The 13141-nt window shown below is 48.2% G+C and overlaps 1 protein-coding gene across 2 annotated transcripts in view; it reads right to left on the minus strand.

The window, feature by feature from the left end:
- Positions 1-332: 332 nt before the first annotated feature.
- The window catches only part of HMOX2 (heme oxygenase 2), a 33544-nt gene continuing 20735 nt past the window's right edge, over positions 333-13141 (minus strand). Inside the window, exons 1-6 of one of the 2 annotated variants that reach the window (XM_059154666.1) lie at positions 12121-12246; positions 4458-4584; positions 3124-3241; positions 2211-2702; positions 1170-1296; positions 333-1079 (exon numbers count right to left, since the gene is read on the minus strand). In XM_059154666.1, the coding sequence (XP_059010649.1) occupies positions 952-1079; positions 1170-1296; positions 2211-2702; positions 3124-3241; positions 4458-4543 (951 nt within the window). In that variant the 5' untranslated portion in view covers positions 4544-4584; positions 12121-12246 and the 3' untranslated portion in view covers positions 333-951. Of the gene's footprint in view, positions 1080-1169; positions 1297-2210; positions 2703-3123; positions 3242-4457; positions 4585-12120; positions 12247-13141 lie in introns of those variants that run through there. The other variant, XM_059154665.1, reaches the window with a different exon arrangement.

Consider the following 13141-nt stretch of genomic DNA (forward strand, 5'->3'; position numbering starts at 1 on the left):
CCCCGCTGAGCAGAGAGCCCAACGTGGGACTCGATCCCAGGACCCTGAGATCATGACCCGAGCCGAAGGCAGCGGCCTAACCCACTGAGCCACCCAGGCGCCCCTCACATTTGTATTTTAGACAATGAATTGTTGTAAGACATGTAATGCTTTTTATCCTTATTTATAAATAACATTTCACCTCCAGAGTACTTCCGAGAAAGAGAATCACAAGACTAGATTTGTGAGACACGGCGGCTTTGCTCTGGGTGGAGGGCTGTGAGGTGACCAGGGATGATGGGATGGGAACTCAGGAAGGGCAGGAGTGGCTGAGAAGGATAACAATCATGCCATTTGGAAAGAGGGAGGCAGCTGTCAGAGTCCACTTTATTGAGTGCTGTAGCATTTACACAGGTCAAGGGAGGAGACCAGCCACGGCTAAACAGAGCCCCGAGCCTACCCACCCAGGGTTTCTGCTTGAGGGGGATAAGGACTAGCTGCTCTGGATGGAGCTCCCCAGGCCTCTGAGGCAGGGTCCAAACCACCTTCCCTCCCTCCGAGCTACAGCAGCTTAGGCTTGCTGGCTGCTCTGTTCCCATCAGGGGAAAGGTACCCACCTAAATGCCAACACAAGGAAGAACGAAGGGAAGGAGCCTCAGGGTGAGCAGTGTGGATGCCCCAGGAGCAGAGCCAGTTCCAGGTGCCCAGACAGGCCCACTGAGCTGAGCTGGCTGCTTCTGGTACCACGGCCTAATGGCTGCAGGAATGGTGGGCCTGTAGCCAGCTCAGCAGCTAGCCCAGAGAGGATGCTACAGGCAGAGGCTTTAGCGTCTGGCCTTTATTGGTTGCTTGTTTTCTCAAAACCAGCATTTAAAAAAAAGTCACCTGAGGTGGTAGCTTAGTCACCGGTGGAGGTGGGGGCAGGCCAGTGGTCACCTGGGAGGAGGGCACCAACGTGGTATGATGGTTCCTTCACATGTAGTACCAGGCCAGGAAGCCAGCAACCAGGGCCACACCAGCAGCCAGAATGAACTGCAGGCTGGGCTTACTCAGCACCGCCAGGGCTGTTTGGAAGGGGCAGCTGCTGCCCTCCAGGGCACCTGTGTGGCGGCACCAATAGGGGACAGGACATCAGTGGGGAACACGGACACAACCCACCCTGGCAGGAAAGTCAGACAGGCAAGACCTACCTCTGTCTGGTTTAGCAGCATAGTACGGGCATTTGCGCACATCTCCCTTCCCATCGTGCACGGGGAGCCCATCCTCCCGGGTCTCCCTGGCCAACACGGAGCCAGCCTGGTCCAGTTCATTGAATATCTGCAGAAGCAGGGACGAAGAGCTGTTAGAGGACGGCACAGTCTGCTTTCAGAGAAAACTCTTCCCCCACGCAGAGGGAGTAAGAACCAGTGAGACTTGCTCAGGAGGGCAAACCAGTACATGAGCAGCCCCAAATCAGCAGCAAGGAGGGCCACGACAACCTAACCCTTTTCCAGGCACCACCTCGGAGAGGTGTGACCACACCTGTGCTGCCCAGCATCCTACCACGGCCGATTGTGGTGGCTCTTCCCTGGGCCCTGACCAGCCAACACGGCTCACAACTGAAACCACCAAGGCATAAACAATAAGGAGAGAACAAAAGCACTACCCTGAAACACTCCCTGGGCACTGGCAGGGTATTAGTGGCTAGGTATTTTCAGCATGAATGACAGGAACATGTGACAACTGAGGCTTCAGCAGGGCTGACCCATCCTAAGTGGCCCTTGGAGAGTTGCTAATGTCAGACTAATCCGATGGGCCTACGTTGGGGCTGGTGCTGCGCTCCTCCGCCATGGCCATTCTCCTGGTGCAGAGGGCTGCAATCAGTCTCCCCAGGCTTGGCCCTATCTAAAGGCTACATGTAAATGGAATTCTGCTCTTCACTCTCCTTGGTTCTCTCCATGAACTTACCAAGTGGTGCTTTTCAGAGCAAACCTCACTAAAAAGGAAATTCACTCAAGACCGGAATCCTATGGCAAGAGGGAGGAAGACAGTTTCAATTCCCCAAAACCATCTGTGCTAGGGCCTCGCCCTCCCCAAAGCAAAAACACACAGGCTGTCTAACAAAGCGGAGCTATCACTGGGCTCATTCCCTCTGTGGCCTATTTGGTCCTACTTTCTAGCAGGCTGCAGCTCAGCAGACAGCTGGTGGCCACCATTAGAGGGGCCCCCTCCCACATGAGCCCCAGCAGTACCTGCATGTTGTACTCAAAGGCCCTGTTGGCCTCCTCCACAATCCTCTCTTTGGTCTTCAGGTTCAGGTCCAAGGCATTCATTCTGGCCCGGTACAACTGCTTGAACTGTTGTGCATTGTCCACATTCTCAAACAGATAGAACTGGGTCCCTTCTCCTGTGCTGGGAAGTTTCAGGGCCCGCTGGGCCACCTTCTTCAGCACTTGTCCCCCTGAGAGGTCCCCCATATAGCGGGTATAGGCATGGGCCACCAGTAGCTCTGGCTCATTCTGCCCCACGTAATGGATCCGTTCCACGTACTTTTGGGCAGCCTCAGAGCACCGCACCTTCTCCTCCCAGTCCTCACCAAAGAAATACTCCATGTCCTTGGTCAGTGCCTCCTTCCGGTGTAGCTCCATGGGGAAGTACAAGGGGGCAAAGGCTGGGTGGTCCTTGTTGCGCTCCATTTCCTCCTCGAGGGCTGAATATGTGAAGTAAAGTGCAGTAGTGGCCAGCTGTTGAGGGCAATGGGGAGACCATGGGAAGGGGCTGTGGGCCCTGACCAGCAAGCACCTCTCCTGAGCCCACTGCCCCCACGTCTGATGAGCCACAGGTGAAGGCTCCAGTGGTGTGCCCCCATCACCCCAATTCCCAAGAAGCCCATTTTGATACAGTGAATCATTTCACACATTCGGGAAATGCTCATATTTCTTAAAGGAATGATGTGGTGAATTGTTGGGAACATGGATACTTCCGCTTCCAGCACACCACCACTATGCTTTTCTATTTAAGCTTCATGAAAACTACAATCTGATGTTAAAAGAGTGGAGAATGGGTAGAGAAGGCCCAGTTTCCACCTCCAAGAAGCTCTAAGGGGATCTTCCTCACAGGACTAAGGCCCCCAACCTGACCCTACCCACGACCAAGGTCACCGACCTTAAACAGTTCCTTCCTGATGTTGCCTTTCAAGAAGTCCTTGACAAATTGGGTGTTTTCTGCCCGGTCATGTGCTTCCTTGGTCCCTTCCTTCAGGAGCTCAGAGAGGTCGGCCATCCTGTGGAGATGGGGTTGTGTATGTGTGTGCGTGGGTGCATGTACATGTGTGCATTGGCCCTTCCCAGTCTCAGGGTGTGCCCCTGCTGGGCTGGAGGCAGAAGCTGGTAAGAAACTCCATTCCAGCATCAATACAGAGCCTTGCCAGAGAGCAAACAGATGTGAGTCGGCCCCAAGCACCTGGGTGACATGCAGGATGACTGTGGCCCACTCCTTACCAGTGTCCATGTCTCTATGAACCACCCAAATGAACAATGCTTTGCCTCTGTGGCCCTCAGTGCCTGAAGAAACACAAACCTCTAATCCCACCACAGTGTCTGCTGGCTTCTCCAGGGAGCAGCCCCGGAGAAGGCAGTCCACGCTGCTGTGGTGGACTGACGGTAGATATCCCAAAGCAGCCTTGCTGCCTTCCTCCCACCTTGGACCCACAGCCTCTTCAGGAGTACACGTGGCTGGGCCCAGGCGTAGGATCAGAATGAGATGGGCTGAGGCAGTTGGAGCCAGGATGTAGGTCTGTACCACTTAAAATGACACAGATGGAGTTGAGCAGCTAAGTGCCCCGGCCAGTACATGACAAGGCAAAGAACATATGACCCAAAAGATGGAGGCACCGGGTAGCAGCTCACATGCCCACACAATCCATGCACCAGAGTGGCCAAAAGCTTGGTCCCTCACGGCCCACCCTTTCCTGGCTTCTTTAGGAGATTAGCTCTTATCACCTACATGCTAAGAACCATTTATTATTAGCAATTACTTCAAGATATAAAAAAGCAATTTCTCAGTGACAAGGCTACAACAAGACAGTAAGAACAATGAAGAACAGGCTTTGGTAACTTGAGGCTTAGCATGAACTATCCCTACCCAATAAGAAAAACCCCTGGAGTCAGAGCTGCTCTCACATTCTAAGGAGTGGAAACCACTGGTCAAGGTCCCACTTTTGCCTGATGACCCTTTTTCAGCACAGATGACAAACCACTTAGGGCTCTAAGAAGAAAAAGAGACCAGAAATACCATCAAATTCCACTCCTCAGCACTCCTAGCAGTGCCTGACCTGCTTCCTTAGGAACAAAGCAGGAGAATGCTCAGCAGCCCACCCTGCAGTCCCAGTCAGGTGTCCCGGGGGGTGGCAGTACGGCGGCAGTATGGCATCACCACAGTGCTGACCACACCCCGGCACCCTAAGGGCAGAGGACTCCACGCAGCCAGTGCCTACTCACTTGGTGTGGTTTTCTTTTTCTGAGGCCCTGGAGCTCTTTTTCTCCGACTCATCCACCCCCTCTGAAGTCTCCAGTTCTGCTGACATCGTTGCTGAGTGTGATTGCTGCTGCGCTCACTCTTCTGGTCCTGAGGAGACACAAGGAGCTGGTGATGTGGTGCCCATGGCAGTCACTTCCCCCAAACACCTGCTGGTGCTGCTCTCCTCAGAACTAACGTAATGGAGGAGTCATCACGTGCCTTAGAGTGTTTTAAAAATAAAGCTCTGCCATCACTGGGACCATTATCTGAATATGGATAAAATTTGAATATGGACAGTGGATTAGGTAATAGCACTGTGTTGATAGTGAGCCTGCTGGTTTTTATAAATTGTACTGTGATTACATAATAGAATGTCTTCATTTTAGGAACTGTATCTTGAAGTTTTCAAAAGTAAAGGGGCACACTGTCTGCAAGTTACTGTGAAATGGCTCAAGAAGTGTGTGTGCGTGCACATCCGTATTAGGAAGAGAGGGGCAGGGCATACCAAGTCAAAGCAAATGAGGCCAAATGCTGTTGGTGAATTTGGATAAAAGGTACACAAGAGTTCATCATACCATTCTTACAACTCTTCCACATGTTTGAAATTACAACAAAATTTTAAAAGTTACCTAACAAATAGCATCACAAATAAAGCTTAAAACAAAAACAAAAAAGCAGTGGCGGGCACAGCAGCTGAGTCAGGCAGCAATGGCATCTCGGCTGGCCCGTCCCAGCTGTCGCCAGCAGGGCAACCTTGAGCACAGAACAGCAGAGCAGGGCACTGAATGGGAACAGTAAGCCAGGCCGTTCAGAGCAGCTAAGCAGAGCAGCTCAAAAGGGACTGATACGGGAGCCTGGGTGGCTCAGTGGGTAAAGCTGCTGCCTTCGGCTCAGGTCGTGATCTCAGGGTCCTGGGATCAAGGCCCGCATCGGGCTCTCTGCTCAGAGGGGAGCCTGCTTCCTCCTTTCTCTCTGCCTGCCTCTCTGCCTGCTTGTGATCTCTGTCTGTCAAATAAATAAATAAAATCTTTAAAAAAAAAAAAAAAAAGGGACTGATACAAGTGGTATCAGGTACATGGAGTCACAAAACACGAAGACCATTCCCAGCCTATCCCCGACTCTGCTGGGCTGAAGAAAATAAAACAAGCCAGCCAGTCAGTTCTCAGCACTGCTGCCATGGCCGAGTCTTCGTCAGCCAGGGAAATAGAGTCCCACAAGACAAGCTAACCTCCCACCCCTGGAGGCCTCTACTCTGGCAATACAAAGGAAAGGAACTTTCCAGATGAAGAGCAGCACAGCTGTACCAACTACTAAGGGAACTTAAAAAACCAGAGCTACCCAATCAAGCCAAGGAAAGAAGAGGCCCTCACTTTCTACCTCAAACAGTATCTACTTACTGAGTATTTTCTACATATTCCACACAGAAACAGGTGTCAAGGGGGACAAAAAAGTTTAAGTAATGGTCCTTCGGGGTGCCTGGGTGGCTCAGTGGATTAAAGCCTCTGCCTTCAGTTCAGGTCATGATCCCAGGGTCCTGGGATCGAGCCCCACATCGGGCTCTCTGCTCAGCCGGGAGCCTGCTTCCTCCTTTCTCTGCCTGCCTCTCTGCCTTCTTGTGATCTCTGTCTGTCAAATAAATAAAATCTTAAAAAAAAAAAGTAATGGTCCTTCGAAGGTATAAACAAGAAAATAAAAGCCAACCTCCATCTCACCCCACAGATATACTCACTGCTCGTTTTTGCTAGGCATGTAATTATATATTTTATCTTTTCAGATATTATAATATATGGTTTGCTCAGCATGCTTTTTCTGAACCTTCATGCCTTTAAATTTGGCATTGATACAGTGGTATTAGTGATAGGAAGGATTAAGTGAGAACATGGAAGGTATGAGGTTTTTAGCATAGTGCCTACTACATGGTAATAAGCACTCATTAAATATTAGATACGATTACATTCGTATTTTGATAGAGGCTTAATGGATGTTGTCCTACAATATTTATTTATCTATTTATTTATTTATTTTTTAAAGATTTTATTTATTTATATGACAGAGATCACAAGTAGGCAGAGAGGCAGGCAGAGAGAGAGAGAGAGAAGCAGGCTCCCCGCCTAGCAGAGAGCCGGATGCAGGACTCGATCCCAGGACCCTGAGATCACGACCCGGCCGAAGGCAGCGGCTTAACCCACGGAGCCCCCCAGGTGCCCCTGTCCTACAATATTTAGAAAATAAAAAGCAGAAAGTGAAATGTGCCAAAGACATGCATGGTATCACTTGTATGTGGAACCTAAAAGAAAGATTTAAGGGGCGCCTGGGTGACTCAGTTAGTTAAGCATCTGACTTCGGCTCAGGTCATGATCCCAGGGTCCTAGGATCAAGGCCCACGTCAGGCTTGCTGCTCAGCAGGGAGCCTGGTGCTTCTCCTTCTACCTACCACTCTACCTGTGCTCTCTCTGTCAAATAAATAAAAACTTAAAAAAAAAAATAAAAATTTAAAAATAAAAAAATAAAGATGGATGTGGTTTCAATTGTGGAAATCTATAATTTACAGATCATCGCATTGGATACTTCAGATATACTGTAATTTTACTTGTCAATTATATCTCAATATGCTGGGGGGAAAAAAACCGAAAATATATAGAAACGGGACATTCTCTTAATTCCAAATCAGATATACTCTCATCTCCAATAATGCTGATGAACTATGCAGTTTATTAATGTGAAGTCCAGAATGCAAAGGTAGGTAGGTGGTCATCACATGGAGAGAAGAGTATTCAGAGAGGCTTCCTGGAGAAGGGGGCACTTACCCAGGACCCTCAATGAAAGACAGCATTTGGGGAAGAGAGGAAGGGCCTCCAGATCAAGGAACAACATGAACAAAGTAAAATGCAGACCACAGAGATAGCGTAAGGCTACCCAGCTATGCATCCTGCATTCTTCTACCAAGGGGCCAAGGCAGACTTTGTTGGTGGCAGAATAAGCACACAGCTTGTCCATGCCGACCTCCTTTTACAGACTTTTAAGAAAGAACATCTGAGCTCTATGTCCTCGGGGGCCCTGTGAGCCAAGATTTATCCTGGGCCACTCAGCACTCAGGCCAATGAGAGAAGAGGGTGCTGGTTGGGAGCTGTGGGCAACCAGTGGCGGGAAGAGGGCAGAGTAAAAGGTCCCAGAACCTCTAGACAGGTAGAAGTGCATGTGGCCATGCTGAAGACATACTCCAGGCACCAGAAAACTGCTGGTGCTGCTTGTATGTGAAACTAAAAGCAGGCAAAGACAAGAACAAGTACAATCTGGTTGTCTATGATACTAGTTATGGTAAGTCAGGTAAATTGCCTGCACCTAATTATCATGCTACATGACAGTGATTACATATGTGATTAAAACTGATCATTAATGGTTTTGTTTGCTAATAACTGCATACTCTGGGAGGGTGTAGTCTTGCTGGATCATTAGGGCCTTTTGCTTCTCTTAAAAATACAAAAGGTGGGGTGCCGGGTGGCTCAGTCCTTAAGTATCTGCCTTCGGCTCAGGTTATGATCCCAAGGTCCTGGGATCGAGCCCTATATGGAGCCCCATACTGGGCTCTCTGCTCAGCAGGGAGCCTGCTTCTCCCTCTGCCTGCTCCTCCCACTGCTGGGGTTCCCTCTCCCACTATCTCTCTGTCATAAATAAATAAACTCTTAAAAAAAATACAGGGGTACCTGGGTGGCTCAGTGGATTAAGCCCCCGCTTTTGACTCAGGTCATGATCTCAGGGTCCTAGAATGGAACCCTGTGTTCCCTGTGTTGGGCTCTGTGCTCAGAAGGGAGTCTGCTTAGGTTTCTTACTCCTTCTGCCACCCCGCTCCACTCTCTTGCACATGCTCTCTAAAGTAAATAGATAAATCTTAAAAAAAAAAAAAAAGAGAAAAGGAAGGGAAAGCCAGCTTCCAAAGATGTCTTCTCATTAGTACTTTAATTGTGCTAGTCTCCCTTCAAGCATACGTTCCTCCCCCTTCTTCAACACTAGTCCTGCCTGAAGAGTCCCTAATCCCTTCCTCTCAGCTCAAGGGAGGCCCAACTCTGGCTCCAGAAGGAGGGCCACAGCTGTCTACTTCACTGGTGGAGTTTGAGAGCCCTTGCTGAATAAAAAATCCAAAAGAGGAGCATCTAGCTGGCTCAGTCGGAAGAGCATGCAACTCTTGATCTCAGGGTCATAAGTTCGAGCGCCATCCTAGGTGTAGAGATTACTTACATTAATAAAGACTTAAAAAAAAAAAATCCCAAAAGGAAAGAAAGCAGGCAGGTAGTGGTCTGGTGCATATTGCCAACAATATGGCACCTGTGGACAACAAAGTAATCTGTTGTTGACTACTTCAACAGGTTCCTCAACTCAAAACATGACTTAACAATTTTGTTTTAAAAAAGAAAAACAGATACTGTCTTACTCCACTTAGAGGCAAGAATACTAAGTCCTTACTATGACCTAAAAGCACCATCTGCACAGAATGTTCTGGGGAAGGCTCCATTAGCACATTCAACCCACACAAGCTGGGCTCAGGGAAGGCAGCCTTTGACCATCCCTGTGTCCTGGTCCCTGCTCTTCAAGGAAGTGGCTGTGTGGTGCGGCATGCAGAAACCACCTTGTAGGGACGCCTCGGTGGCTCAGTTGGTTAAGCAGCTGCCTTCGGCTCAGGTCGTGATCCCAGAGTCCTAGGATCGAGTCCCACATCAGGCTCCTTGATCGGCAGGGAGCCTGCTTCTCCCTCTGCCTGCCATTCTGTCTGCCTGTGCTCTCTCTCTCTCTCTCTGATAAATAAATTTTTAAAAATATATTAAAAAAAAAAAAAAAAGAAAGAAAAGAAACCTTGTAATGTCAAAAACAATTCACTACATTCTCTGAAAAACTATGTGTCCAAACTTGGTCTGACTGGCCTCTACACTCAAATCCTTCTTCTTTGTAGCAACCACTGGACTTCCTAGAAAACCAGAGGCCAAATCATAAATGTAAAACCTTTCTAGACTTCAACCTCTCATCAACAAGAAGCTGCCTCACTCTCCCTAGAGTCTGCTTAAGGTTTCTCTCTCCCCCTTTTGTTGCTGAACATCAACAACAAAAAAGATTTCACTCTGGGAAATACACGTAAAGAAGTACTAATAGTAATCTGTACCAAAATGGTAAGTAGCCATACTATGGTGTTAGGGAAAAAACATCATAAAGCCTAACAATACAGGGTAGGACTGCTCGGAAGGATAATAAACAAAAGAATCTTGGCACAGATGGGACAAGCTGATAGGCTGCACCCACTATGAAAAAATCTACATACACTTGTTTTACATAAAGGACTCAAAATGCTGACTAAAAGTGTATGCAGAAGTATGTAAGTAGGGGCGCCTGGGTGGCTAGGTTGGTTAAGCATCTGCCTTCAGCTCAGGTCATGATCCCAGGGTTCTAGGATCAAACCTCACATCAGGCTCTCTGCTCAGCGGGGAGCCTGCTTTCCCTCTCTCAGCCTATTTGTGATGTCTCTGTCAAATACGTAAATAAAATCTTAAAAATAAATAAATAAAAATTAAAATTAAAAAATCTTTTTTTTAAAAAGATTTTATTTATTTATTTGACAGAGAGAGATCCCAAGTAGGCAGAGAGGCAGGCAGAGAGAGAGAGGAGGAAGCAGGCTCCCTGCTGGGCAGAGAGCCCAATGCGGGACTCCATCCCAGGACCCTGAGATCATGACCCGAGCCAAAGGCAGCGGCTTTACCCACTGAGCCACCCAGGTGCCCCAAAAATAAAAAAATCTTTAAAAAAAGTATATAAATAAAAGTGGCACCTGGGTGGGTCAGTCAGTTAAGTGTCCGACTCTTGATTTCAGTCCAGGTCATGATCTCAGGGATGTATGACTGAACACCACATGGGGCTCTATGCTCAGCAGGGTGTTTGCTTACGGATTCTCTCTCTCCCTCTCCCCCTCCTCCCACTCACATATGAGTGCTCTCTCAATCTCTAAAATAAATCTTTAAAAAATACATGGGTATGTAAATATATATATACTGTAAATACACTGATGATAACAGGAAGACAGTCTGGAAAGGTAAACACTTGCTATTTGACTTTTTAGCTAATTGGCTTCTTTTATTTTTTTAAAGATTTATTTATTTATTTGACAGATAGAGATCACAAGTAGGCAGAGAGGTAGGCAGAGAGAGAAAGAGGAAGAAGCAGGCTCCCCGCTGAGCAGAGAACCCGATGCAGGGCTTGATCCCAGGACCCTGAGATCACAACCATAGCTGAAGGCAGAGGCTTTATAACCCACTGAGCCACCCAGGTGCCCCAGCTTCTTCTTTTATATAAAGTGGTCCAATTCTCCTGAAGCAGGGGGGAAAGGGGGAGGGAAGAAAGGGAGAGAGACAAGTAAGGAACTGGACCAAGCAAACCAGCTGAAGTAAAATCCTTCATTGCACTGGGGCGCCTGGGTGCCTCAGTGGGTTAAAGCCTCTGCCTTCGGCTCAGGTCATGGTCCCATGGTCCTGGGATCGAGCCCCGCATCGGGCTCTCTGCTCGGCGGGGAGCCTGCTTCCTCCTCTCTCTCTGCCTGTTTGTGATCTCTCTCTGTCAAATAAATAAATAAAATCTTTAAAAAAAAAAAAAATCCTTAAAAAAAAAAAAATCCTTCATTGCACTAACTTCCATAGGAAGTCACCTGGACCTTTACTGTGCTCTTACAAATTTCAGAAAGGTCCATCTGCTATAAAATCTACCTCCATAACTCCTGTACTAGCTGTTCACCTGACACAGGTTTTTACTCCCGCACCAGACAGAAGCAACAACAATGTCCCATTACCAATGTGCCTTCCAGCAAAGGAAGTTCCTGTGGTCCTGCCCAGCAGATCCAGAACCCTTATTTCAAAGCCTTTGTACCTGGTAAACTGCAGGCTCAAGGCACTGGGCTCCTGAAAGAACAGACGTGTTCAAAGATACTATATCCTCCTCCATGGACACTCAAGCCTACAAACCTCAGAAACTCAGTGCTATGCTGCCAGACAGAACTACATTATCCCTCATTCCTCAACTGGTGATTCAAAGCGCCACAGAGGCACCTGGGTGGCTCAGCTGGTTAAGGGTCTGACTCTTGATTTTGGTTCAGGTCATGATCTCAGATTCGTGAGACCAAGCCCTGTGTCCAACACCCACTTCATGGAGAGTCTGATACTCTTTCTCTCCCTCTCCCTATGCTGTTCCCTGTGCTTGCACTCTCCCTCTAAAATAAATAAACAAAACAAAAAGGCACAATAAAGACTTAATCTATAATAATTTTTTTCCATTTTGATTATTTTTCTTTGCCCTGGAAAATCACTGAAGAAGGGAGCAGGTTGCTGAGATCAGCCGGCACTAGAGAGCAAGGTGGGGGAAGGGGTAAGAAAACGCATGGCAACCAGCTCCCTGAAATTAGCACAATTCTCCCACCTGCCTCTGGAACTGACAGTGACCAGCTACAGTCGCCCACAATATGAGCTTGTGTTGTTATCCCAATGTGCAGGGGAGGAAACAGCCACAGGGAAGGAGTAAGCAGCTGCTCAGGCTCCTGTACTGGGTCTGCCATAGCTCCCACCCCTCCCCACTAAACAGCTTGTGGTTGGGCACCAGGAATCCCTGCCTGCTTACCAGAAGGATGTTCCTGGCTCAGAGTTTACTCCTGTATAGAACTGGCATCACATTAATAGGAGGTGATTACTCTTCTGCTTTCACAAGTGCTGTCATCGTGTCTCCCCAGTTAAAACAGAAGCTTCCGGGGCGCCTGGGTGGCTCAGTGGTTGGGCCGCTGCCTTCGGCTCGGGTCATGGTCTCAGGGTCCTGGGATCGAGTCCCGCATCGGGCTCTCTGCTCGGCGGGGAGCCTGCTTCCTCCTCTCTCTCTCTGCCTGCCTCTCTGCCTACTTGTGATTTCTCTCTGTCAAATAAATAAATAAGGTCTTGGGAAAAAAAAAAAAAAAAAAAAAACAGAAGCTTCCTACAAGACAGATCATCAAAACTCCCTCAGACTCAGTTTCTCAGAGTCCAATGCCATGTCCCAAATCACTTACAGGTCAGTACCCTGGGCAGTATCCAACTTGAGTTCTAAATGTCATAGATGCACAAACAGAATGCCTACTGAGGAAGCTAGCTAAATGGCAGTGGGACAAGAAAATACTGGTTAACTTCTAAAATAGCAGAGGCGCCTAGGTGGCTCAGTGGGTTAAAGCCTCTGCCTTCAGCTCTGGTTGTGATCCCACTCTCTGCTCGGCAGGGAGCCTGCTTCCCCCTCTCTCTGTCTGCCTCTCTGCCTACTTGTGATCTGTCAAATAAATAAATAAAATCTTCAAAAATAAAATGGCAGAAGCACCTGGCTGGCTTAGTCAAAAGAGCCATGTGGCTCTTGATCTTGGGGTAGTGAGTTTGAGCCCCACTTTGGGTGTAGAGATTTCCAGGGGAAAATTTTTTTTTAATTGGGGAAAAATTTTAAATTGGGTATTAGGCCTCTAACTAATACGTAATTTGTTTTTGTCTTTCTAGCGATCTCCCTCTCTTCCCTTCCCGCTCTTTCTTATGGTCTGAAATTTCTAATGACCTGTTTGTGTTTCCTATGCCTCTAAGCTGGCCAAGGCCATTCTTATCCCAGTTAGGCTGGCTTCCGCATACGCCCAGCT

This window comes from Mustela lutreola, chromosome 17 (assembly GCF_030435805.1).
Source record: "Mustela lutreola isolate mMusLut2 chromosome 17, mMusLut2.pri, whole genome shotgun sequence".
Taxonomy (NCBI): Eukaryota; Metazoa; Chordata; class Mammalia; order Carnivora; family Mustelidae; genus Mustela; species Mustela lutreola.